This window comes from Achroia grisella, unplaced genomic scaffold, assembly GCF_030625045.1.
Source record: "Achroia grisella isolate CSIRO2021 unplaced genomic scaffold, CSIRO_AGI_Agris_v1 utg69856, whole genome shotgun sequence".
NCBI classification, from domain to species: domain Eukaryota; kingdom Metazoa; phylum Arthropoda; class Insecta; order Lepidoptera; family Pyralidae; genus Achroia; species Achroia grisella.
The window spans coordinates 21,527-33,738 of NW_026712998.1; the positions used below are offsets into that span (position 1 = coordinate 21,527).

The 12,212-nt window shown below is 30.8% G+C and overlaps 2 protein-coding genes and 1 pseudogene across 2 annotated transcripts; 1 reads left to right on the plus strand and 2 right to left on the minus strand.

Moving 5' to 3' along the window:
* Positions 1–1,645: 1,645 nt before the first annotated feature.
* LOC131850060 (protein lap1-like) lies at positions 1,646–5,853 on the minus strand. Its single transcript, XM_059200215.1, has one exon. It carries the CDS (start codon positions 5,157–5,159, stop codon positions 2,412–2,414), a length of 2,748 nt encoding a protein of 915 aa, XP_059056198.1. The 5' UTR covers positions 5,160–5,853; the 3' UTR covers positions 1,646–2,411.
* Positions 5,854–8,369: 2,516 nt separating this feature from the next.
* On the plus strand, positions 8,370–9,589 carry LOC131850065 (uncharacterized). Its single transcript, XM_059200219.1, has 3 exons — positions 8,370–8,665; positions 8,770–8,955; positions 9,470–9,589. The coding sequence occupies exons 1-3, from the start codon at positions 8,480–8,482 to the stop codon at positions 9,587–9,589; spliced, it is 492 nt and encodes a 163-aa protein (XP_059056202.1). The 5' UTR covers positions 8,370–8,479.
* Positions 9,590–10,891: 1,302 nt separating this feature from the next.
* Positions 10,892–11,970, minus strand: LOC131850066 (putative nuclease HARBI1; annotated as a pseudogene).
* Positions 11,971–12,212: the final 242 nt, after the last annotated feature.

The window sequence follows — 12,212 nt, forward strand, 5'->3', positions numbered from 1 at the left end:
GAGCTATAGTAACGTGATGCTCGCTTTTGTGATTTCCTTTCCATGGCACATTATCGTATAATTTTATTCTAAACATATAATGGGGAAAGAGAAGTTACCTAGGCTGCGGTAGGCCTTTTACCGTATTTTATTTAGGCAGACCATTACCTATGTGATCACCTTCACGTTATGTAATTGATAAGTTAAGGAAGACCAGATGGAACTTGAATAGTTTAAGTTCCATCTGGTCTGCCCTAACTTATCAAGCTGACTGACTGATTTAATTAGAAATTTTTGAAAAGAACAACGAGGTAATCTGTCTGAAAACAGAAATATTATCTATCTAATCCCGAAAATTGACATACAAAAGTATGAATCATTATTGTAATCGGTGAAAACTATGTCTATGTTGGCAGAGCAGAGTAACTTTAAATTTATACCTGCAGCCTTATGAATGAAGTTTTAAAAAGTATATACCTACTTAAGTATTTAAAAAACCAGTCAGTGTGTGCATGAACAGTGTCAATTGACCTGTGCAATTTGTCCTCAATAATAAAAATTGTTTATATAATGCCTAAATGATTACAATATTATTTAATTTAGTGTTAGGGATGGAGCCATTTTCGCTTACTTATTCTAATAATAGGTATTTTTATTTTATTGTATTATACCTATATGTAAATAAGAATGATTCGATAAATAGTATTGTGAGCAATATCAACGACTATCTCGTGATTTTAGTACATATATCTATTCCTTAAGTGATAAACACGCCTGATTTTCTAGAAATATGAATGTTTTCAATTGCACGTGACAGAAGAAATCTAAAAAGGATTACAAGATAACCTGCATAAGACCTATCAGTAACTAATATATATATATATATATATACATACCTGTACAATATTTTAAGGGCTGGCAATTAAACTAGATCCTTTGATGACAGAAAGCAAAGCCCGTCTTGATATAACGTAGGTACTACTATGTACCAAGCACAAAAATTGACTTCTAAAAAAACACTGACAATAATTGGTAGGCTTACAATCATACAAAAAATATCTTACAATTTGGTGACGCAGATTATTTTGTTCTTAGTGACGCAAAGGCTCCATTGAACGTAACGAATCGAAAACAACTCCCAAAGAAGTAAATAATACTCTCGAATCCGCTTTTTAAATATAGACAAATAAATTAATAAATTGTAGGCCCATTTCCATACTTCCGACTAAGCAAATGTTTTTAATAAAGTAATATTAAACAGAATAGTTGATTATTACAATGGTCAATTCCCTTTTCACGCTACAGTTTCTTATACCTATTGTTTTTTGCTACGAGTGGAAATAGGCTTTTGATCATTAAATCGATCTTAACATGAAAAAGTAACGCTCTAACGTAAATATAATCAATCTTAGTTATTAGACGGAATTAAATATTAAACGATATTACATATAATGGATGTCTTACGCAAATTGGTGATATTTGAGGATCGTTTCTTGCTTTTGCCATTAATAGTAGGCACATATGCGGTGTTTGCATATGATATTGATAGAGAAAAAATAATTAATTTAAATCATGCATTCGTACGATAATGTATTGGTTTACCAATAACTCTCTAAATGTTAATTGTATTATTAAATTGAAGGACTAACTATTTTGATAACCAGATGTAGTAATGCTACTGTGTATACTATTGTGATTTATACTTAATGGCTACGAAATTGTTAAAATAGATATATACCTGTGTAACTTTGAAACAAACCTTTGATATTTGATAAACTAATTCATCGCTGCATTATAAGCGTGACGTGGGCATAACTGAAGGTGAGAGCGAAAAAGAATTAAGATTTTATCATCGTCTTCATCACTTCGCTGACGACATTTAACTTTTAGAATGATACTTAGCTCTACGCCATAGCCAGTCGTCTGACGAAGCGTGGCTACTCTAAAATAGACTGTTGTACCGCGTCATTAAATGTACATAAAGTACCTACTTACATACAATATATATATCTATCTATATTCTGTGCTCTTATTTATCAACATTATATTTATTACAACATTATCAAGAAACAACATAGTTGTTACAAGTTGTACTCAACCAGTACCTACAACTCTATTTTCTAATATAATATTTGCCACATATCCTTTGAAACTATTTACATATTAAACTCTGAATTTGTTATAAAGTTTTTTCCTTAAGAATCAATGTGCTTACTGCTCCAACAATTTAATCTGTTTCTTAGCACCTTATAATTACATTATTCTTCCAACATTATTATATTATATCACATATAAATTGCACATTCACAAAACATGCATATAACAAAATAGAATGAGAAAGAACAGACAAGATATTTAATTAAAATTTAATAGTGTTCATATGATTTTACTCTTTGTAGGAAGAATGTTTGTCTCCCTCTAATACACTGACACTATCCAGTTGTGCCATTAAAATATTGTGCATGTTTTGTGTAGGGAGCTGCAATATGGTAAGGCGGAGGTTGACCGCGTCCATACACAGGTTCCGATACGCCACTGGGGCTATGGCGGTGACTAATAACACTTGGAGTACTGGATGGAGCTGGCATGGCATCATACAAGTCATACATATTCTGACTTGTAGGGGAATTCATATGGCTATAACTACCATCATCTGATACAAGAGGCGTGTTCGTCATACGATATGGATTTGTCGTATTTGTGTGGCCAGTTGGGGAATACAGTTCAGGAGACTGTGTAGACACATAAGTAGGGCTTGAAGCTACACCACTATAAAAGTTCGCATTTGGTGATGTTTGATGGATGGCTGTTGCAAATTGAGGGCCATCTACGCCTTGTATGGGATACATGTTATTGTAGTTACTTAAATTAGGCATTGTTGTAGAACTAACAACTTGACTAATGGTATGTATTCTTGAACCTGCTAAATCACGGCTCCCACGGGGATTGTAATTGTAGGTATCATAATTTCTTTGGCTGAAATTTTTTTCTTTAGATCGTGCAAATGTTTCTGAGTCATATATCTTATCTCTATATTTACCCTCTGGTACAGGATGAGATATAATATGATCCTTTCTAGAATACATAGGTTCAAATTGAGGAATATTATCAACTATTCTTGTATTATATGAGGTATCTTCAAAGTTAGGTGATAATACCATTTCATTATTCGATCGTCTGTCCTGTGAAACAAGACTTAGTCGTTGTAGCCTATGAGTTTCATCTAAATTGTTCCTAAAAGTATTGTCATTATTAACAGAATAATTTTTATTTTCAACTGTGTGGACACCATAAATATTTTGAGGAACCCCTGTTCTATCCATATCTTGCCTAGAAGCATAGTTTTCATTCAATTTTGTATTGTAATGTCTCTGAGATAGCATGTAGTGGTTTAAGTTTTCATGTTTACAATCAGAATTTTGACCAACATTATTCTCTGGATACAAAGCATGGTCAACACCTTTGTAAGTTGTATCTATCTCATTTGAGAGTTCTAATGGTTTATCATAAGAATTTTCTATGGGAATATTATCATACACTGACAATTTCATAGCATCTTGTGGTACTCCATCTATATTGTCTTTTGTAACATTACTTATATCTTTTTTGTTATCTGAAGCAAATCTTTGTTGTAATGTAGGTGTGATTTTAGCTGCTTTTATATGCACTGCATTTTGCATAGGCGGAGAAACATCTTGTGTACCATCCTTATGGATATTTCTAGCATGCTTAGCTAAAGCTCTTAATTCCTTTGGATAAGGTGTTGGTGCTCTTCGCAACTGTCCTGGTTTTTCAGGGACTTTTGGCAGTGCTTTCATATCCACAAAGCTAATATGTCGAACAGGTGGTTGTGCATTTTCATTTTCTGATTTATATTCATTGTCTGTTGATTTCATCTCTATTGGCGTCAAAGGCACTTGGGGAAAGAGGAAACATGTAAGGACCTGTTCATAAGTATGTGGGTCTACTTCGGAATGCATAGGCACTAAAGGTTTACTTTGATTTTCAGACAGCCAGAGGGCTACTAAATTATCACAATTTAATAAGGACTGAGGAAGACAACCTAGAGAATTTCTCACTAAGTTTAAAACTCTTAAAGAGCATAAATGGCCAATTTCTGGAGGGATCTTAGTTAGTTTATTTGCTCGAAGTGACAACACAGATAACTTTGTACAGCTCCCTATTTCTGGAGGAATCATTCTTAACATATTATCATCGATATTAAGATACTGTAATTTCCTTAGGAGACCTATTGAGGATGGTATTTTTTCTAAATAGTTGCACATCAACATAAGCTCTTCTAAATTAGTTAACTGTCCTATACTCTCTGGGATAGAATACAACCTGTTGTTATCTAATTTTAAAGTGGTTAAATTATTTAATTGCCCAATGCTATCTGGAAGTTGGGTTAAACTGTTAATTGACAAACTCAAATCCACCAATTTTGTGCAGTAACCAATTTCTGGTGCAATTTCTTCTATCATATTATTGCTAGCTTCAAGGTGTATTAAATTTTCTAATGGTTTTATTGCTGCTGGTATGTTCATTAAACTATTACTATCCATCCACAACTCTCTCAATTTAGTAAATCTTCCAATAACTTCTGGGAACTGTTGAAATTCATTTTGACCTATATCTAACCTTAACAAGTCTGTAGATCGTGACAAAGATTTTGGTAAAATCATTAAATAATTATCTCGCAATTCAAGTATACGCAGACTTGCAAGTCTACCAAAGTTTCCTGGCAGGTACTCCAAATATGTATCATTCAGATACAATTCTTGCAAAGCTATAAGGTTTGTAATAGCATCTGGAAGTTTTTCTAAAGGATTAACACTAAGATCTAAGTACATTAAATACTTTAATGCTTTCATGGTATCGGGTATAGAAGCTAATGTATTTCTGCTAATATTCAAGTACTGTAAATTTACCAATGAAGATATGGCGGTTGGTATAGCTTGTAGCTCATTGTCGCTGAGGTCCAAGTGTTTCAGTCCATGACACATAAAAAGCTGTCGTGGTAACTCACTGATACGATTACTTTGACAATATAAGGTTTCAAGGGTCCTTTCGTATACAAAGACATCTGATGGAACGTCTGTTAGTGACTGATGTGAATAATCTAATTCCACCACTTCCTCCACTCCAGGTCTCACACAGCACAAGAAGTTGAAAGGCATCTTGTGACAACTGGAAAGGCACTTCCACCCCAACACAAAAAACACTTAGCGTAAAACAAACATCAATCACACTTGATCACAACATTTCACAATACTGTTATAGTTAATACATTGTATTAACTAATTCAAATAAGTAAATTGCAATTTGAATAACTACATAGGGTTACAATTATCACATTAATTGGATAGTCAAAATTTAATACATTATTAATTTTAATAATCGGTGGATATAAATGTCAAAGAAAGATCAATGAATCACAATCACATATATTTCATTCACATCATCAGGCCAATATGTATCTCCATTCCATTCTACAACTCTCCACAGATAAAAAAGTTTTTGTGACAATGACCGTGTCTACGACAACTAAAAAGTACGGTATTCTTTTCCTATAAATACGGTATATTACAGAAAGTTACGATAGACATTTAGATAAAGATCTAGTAACCTCTGTTTACGAAAAGCTATTAAGTATTTTGTTATAGAGGGATATATTTTATTTATTAGTACAGTAACTAAAATTACATATAAATTACATACAATTGGAATTTTAACTAGCAACACAAATTATTGCTTTCTGTTACGACAGGACTTGATTCATGGTTAGAAACAATGATATAAAAAATATATACATTTCAATGCTACTAATAGTTACGCATGTCACGATAATGTGAACGAATGTTATGAAACAACTCTGTACTCCCCAACTATTAATTGTAACGAATTAAACATAGTCGGCCTTATTACAAAAAGATAAACCTGGTTTAGCACTAGTAATAAACTATTCACCAATGTATTCCTTATTACAAAATGAAGTTTATCTCTAAATCGTGATTCGTCTATGGTCTAAAGTTACACCTGCGATGCCCCTAGTTTAACAGTGGTCTAAATGCAAAAATACAAACTCCATTTTAAAAATTCTATTGTAAGTTGTAGTTTTTGGAAAAATATTTTAACTAAATTAAAAATATATTAACTAAAAATATTTAAAGCAAATTTTACGAAAATAAAAATATATAAAAGACGTTATTTGTTATTTTTTCACTCATTTGACTTTGAAATAGTCACCATTCGAACGATCCAATAAAAATATCTCGCCGTTCCTTTCCTCCGTATAGGACTCCTACTTGTAATTTAAAACTGATTTTCAGCCTAATAGTACATTAATAAATATTATATATTAATGAAATAGTTATAATGAAGACCTAGATAAATAGAAATAAATTTATTTTTAGTTTATACATTTTTCTTTGAATTAATATTATTTTTGATCTTTTCAGTTTTCTGGTAAAATGGAACGTAATTGTACGGTGACAGACATGAGTGACTGATTTCTGTATGGAATACATAATGAACGATTTAACTGTAGTACTAAGTAGTCCTCTGTTAGATCTGTGGGCTAATTATGTAACACGATATGAAATTGTTTCTGTTGAAGTTGTGATGCAATATAAAATCATTTCAATTTAAAAAATGCGATCAAGTAAGGTCGAATGACCGCAACATAAATCATTTCTATCGATAAAATACTACTATGAAGTTGCAGCGGAATATTGTTAATCCGACCAATTTAAAAAGTCAGTACATTAGATAGCTTATACCTTTAGAGGGATACATTTTAAATTATTGGGTTAATACACTAATTGGTTGTTTTGAAACAATTTTTATTGCGTTCAAAAATTACAAAATATACTGCAGCGTTCACTTGTTCTTTTATTTTAATTTTATTAATAGACATTTAATAAAATAAAATAAAGAAAGTCTATTCTATTCTAATGAAAAAATAAGGTTAATAATTTTGAATATAAAAGCATATTTTATACAAACTATTTATAATCATTAATAATATTAATCTAACCTACAAATTATATTTTCTTTTCTGCTATAGATACCTAGGTAAGTACGTAGGTATCCATATAAATTTAGAATGATATGGGCACATCTTTTTAAATTTGTACATAATTGTAAAAACTTTAAACAAATAAATTTATTTACTTTAAACAAATCACAGAGCATCATAAACGTTGTATTCCGTTCACAGAGCACCGTATTCATTGAAATAGTTTTTTAATTATATTAATATCATAATCAACCCTAATTTTATATTAAACATTTACTCTAGTTAATACAACATTCTATGTGATTTGGGACGAAAATAAAATATCGAATTGGCAACACTGATGTCGTGTTGTGAGTCGTGACAATTTTCCCATTTTAATAAATTTAAAACCTTTTCACGACTTTCTACGTAATATTTAATATAATAAAAATATATGTAATACTGAAAATTACCAAAACAAGATAAATAATGCTGCTAATGCTGATATTTTAAAGATTGTAACCAAAAGAAACACCTTCTAAATTGTTTCTCATAATGTAAAAACCGTTTCAATTCCACGCTGTCATTTCGGCAAAATAGCGATTACGTGACGTTGCAACGAGGTTACTAAATCGACATTCGATAGAAATAATTTTTATCGATATGTAAAGTTGCGTTTACGTTGCAATGCTAGTTGACAGCGTCAAATGGCGTCTATATGATCGCATTATTGACAGATGACGTCATTTTCACTACGTTACATACGAAAATCGTTGCGAACGAAGTTACATAATTAGCCCACTGGATTCGTAATAATGTTAGGTTTATTCCAAGTATTAACATTAGGAATGGTTTAAACCACGACCATTTAGACCACGTTTCGTCCGAGTTTTAACAGATTTTTTGTAATAAGACCGACTCGGTCTTATTACAAAAAATCTGTTAAAACTCGGACGTTTGCGGTTTGCGGATAGATCCAGTAGGTCTACCACGAAAGTTACTGCCGATTATCGCGTAACGAAACGAAAGACGAACGAAATACTAGTTTAAAGGAACCATGAAGTTTCTTCGGAATAAGATATTTCGGACGGGTACCATAGACTATGATCGTGAACGAATGAAAGATGAGAGGTCTTTTATTATACACTCTTAAATTAGGAAAAAAATAAAGTAGTATACTCCGGATAAAATAAAATGTACAGTCGTTTATATTTAAATGTATTGAAATTATAAACTTCTAAAATTAGTAGTATTTTATGTCATAAGAAAACGTCAAACCTCTATTTATATTTGAAAATAACGTTACTGCGTATTACAAATATTTTTGTTTTTATTTTTTTATATATAAACTTAAGAATTATCATCACAAGTGTTTTTAAATAATTTTTTATTGCTAAATTTGTTCGTTAAACATCAATGAAAATGAACATGTAATAACTTTGATTTTATTTATTAGTTTCTATTTATGACAAGCGCTAACAAATGTATTTATGCATTTAGATGAGTAATCCCACTGTGGAACAAGTGCATACACTCCTAACATTCCTAGCAAAGCACCAGGAGTTAGCTCGTGGCCACTGTAGAAATGCAGAAGGGCGAACAAGATCCACCCAATTATGGGTTCGTCTCACAGACGAACTCAATGCATTGGGTGGATGCACTAAAACTGTAAAGCAGTGGCAGAAGGTAAGCACTTTTCTTGATATTTTAGTACGTGATATGCATTTAAAATGTTAAATAATTTTGTTATTAAATAAAATTTTCCAATACTGATACTTTATAAATTTTAGGTATGGGCTGACAAAAAATATCTAACTAAAAAAGCTGCTACTGCTGCTCGAAGGTCTGCCACAGCCACTGGGGTAGGGCCATCATCGGCTGATCCTTTAAACCCAATACAGTGCAGAATATTGGGTATTATGGGAGAGGGCTTTGGAGAACCTCAGTCGGATGCACATGTTTCTGCATTTCCAGAGGTATGTTGTAAAACCATTACTAAAATAGTGCTAACTGTTATCTCTAGACATATATAACATAATGGATGTCATCAAAATACATGGTGACTTCCATAGTATTCCTCATGCATTACCATTCCTTTTATTTCTGTATATAAGGTACCTAAATAGCCTTTTCCCACCTTTCAAACTGAAATACAGCTATGCAAGAACAGCTGCTTCATAGCAGAAATATGAGTTGAGACAGAGTTGGTACCTTTTTATATATACACAGTTTTTCAATGTTAACTTCTAGTAAAGATAAGACAGTACTAATAAATAACACTTACTTATACCTTATTATTGATTAAAAAATTTATATCATAATAAATTATTGTTATATGAAAATATTTCTGTAAATATTAAGATTATTAGTAATGGGGGCTTATAGTCCTAATCACTAGTATATTCCTAGACATCAAGTCTGGTATTAGTACCAATCATGCATACCGAAAACAATAATGATAATAATTATTTTAAAAAACTCTATTTTTAGAACTTCAACGGCTACTACACGTCCAGAGCGACGACGCCGTCGAGCAGACGCCATTGGACCTCGCAGTGTACGCAGGCGTTTGTTCAAAATGGAGGAGCGGCGAATCGCAGCGGAGGATAGTTCTATAGAGTCATTATGATTGCCAATCACTCCAGGAATTAAATGTATTAATAAGGGATCGATTGGATGGTCTACAAATAGAATTAAGACGACTGAATAGATGAAATTTTGTTTTTTTTTTTAATTTGACATGATTAATGTAGATGTGTTAGTTTGTTGATTTGTTAAATAATGAGTATAAAAAAAGTTACTTAGCTTTAGATATATCATTGTTGATTTGTTGAATTATGTTAGTTTGTTGATTTATTAAATAATGAGTATAAAAAAGTTAGTTAGCTTTAGATATATCATTGTTGATTTGTTGAATTCTGTTAGTTTGTTGATTTGTTAAATAATGAGTATAAAAAAGTTACTTAGCTTTATATATATCATTGTTGATTTGTTGAATTATGTTAGTTTGTTGATTTGTTAAATAATGAGTATAAAAATGTTACTTAGCTTTATATAAGTATTAACAAAGTCAAAATATAAACTGTTTTTTACTGGTCATTAATTTAATGCGCCTTGAACTACACTACTTAGTTTGCATATACTTATACAACATTTTTCTGAATGAATGTTTAATCATTTATAGTTAGTGTTATTTTAAAAAATGTTTAATATACAATTTTGATTTTACTTTTATTTATATATATATATATACCTACATATATGTGATTATAAAATAAAAATATTTTATTGTAAAAAGTTTTTAATTTTGTAAATAAGTAATGCCTTAACTTCTAATAGAATAGAATAGAAAATCATTTATTCAAATAAACTTATTATATTGCTGTCATCTATGAATTCATCTATCCTATAATAGGCTTTTTTACATAACATTTGTTTAATATCAATTTTAACAGCATTTAGGTAAAATTAGTATATTTTTATTGCATAAGTTTCTACTTGTACAGTCTTTAAGTTTCTTGAAACTATCTAAGTTTTTCCTTGTATACATAATATTTCATAAATGTACTGTGAGGCAACGGTGAGGCTATTTGATTCTTTAAAGCCTTGATATAATGACTATCTCGAACCCATACCATAAATAGAACGTATGGCTCTCTTCTAATCTTTATATACCTGAAAGAAAAGAAAACATACTTAACTGTGAGACTTGGAATTTGATAAATGCACTTGATAGCTTATAGACTATTCAATATAATATCAGCTAATAATATTTAACATAAAAAATACTGAAATACAATCTATAATCATCTTTTATGACATCCTAATAATGAAAAGGAATGACAAAACATTGTATTCTTGTTTGTTCACCAATTTTATATGTAGTACAACTACAAAGTTAACAATTACGATTTATTTACCCAGCGAATAAGTTGTTTCTCCTTGAAGACTCTCCAAATGATCTTTGATCTCGTTATGCTCCCAAATGAATGCATCATGAGTGGCACCACCATAAGAGGCGTCAATATTCATAATTTTTAAATTACTGTCAGCAATCTAAAAAATAGGACAAACATTATAAAGATATTTGCAGATAGTGACAAATATGAATAACTTGAGAATTATTTATACACTATGCAAATTTTACATAAAATACTGTACTTACAACTTGAACATTTAAAGAGTGGTAATGTTTTCTATTGAAAAATCTCTCTTCATTGACTGTTGGCCGAATTATAGCTACATGGGTGCTGTCGATACATCCTATAACACCAGGGATACCATACTGTGTAGCAAAACTGAAAAAGAAATATAAACTACTGATTATTTAAACATCAATTAACTTATGCTGATTCCTGAAATTAACAACAATATCATTTATAAATTTACAGCTACAAATAGTTGAATGAAGCTGAACTAAATTAATAGTATATGTATTATAAATCGACAAAGAGCATAAAATTCTATAAAGTTAAATCTTAATCATATTTAATATACATAAACTTACTTTCTCTTCAATATGTTCCTGTCTTCCCTGGACTGAGGAAATCTTATATATTTCCTTAGTATATAGGGTGTATTTAGGCATCTGTTACATCCCTGATGCAGTTTGAGACAGACTGCTGAGCCATAGTGGTGTCTAAATTTTGTCCGACTGCACCCTGGTAGCTACCACTGGCATAAAAATTTAATGCAGTGAGAATCTGAAAAAAAAATAGATATGGGAATACTAAATAATAGGTAAATACTAAATTTTTTCATCTACAAAATGTACATAAGATCTTACTTTGGTTATTGGATCGATTTTTAGGCAGGGGTAATAATCGTCACATACTGACAAAGAAAATTTCCCGACTGAGTCTGTATTTAGATACAAACTCGAAGTCGGGAATGGATCTTTGGAGGTACCTAGTACGCATTTTTCTTTTAAACCTGCGTCTTTCAATTTCTTCTTCATTGAGGGCTTCTAAAATTCCAGCCAATCTTGGCATAATGAAACTAATCAAAATAAAGTAATGCTAAGTTGTAGGTTATATTGAACACAATAATATTTAAAAACACTAATTAGTTTAACTTTTATCACATTATTCACTGTAACACATTAACTGAATTATTAATTAATCACTTTTTTATATATTACAGCACTTATATACGTAAAATCCATACTTACGAAAGTAAAAGTTAACTATTTAAGTTTCGTCTACTTCGCACTTTAAATCACGATAAACGTGCT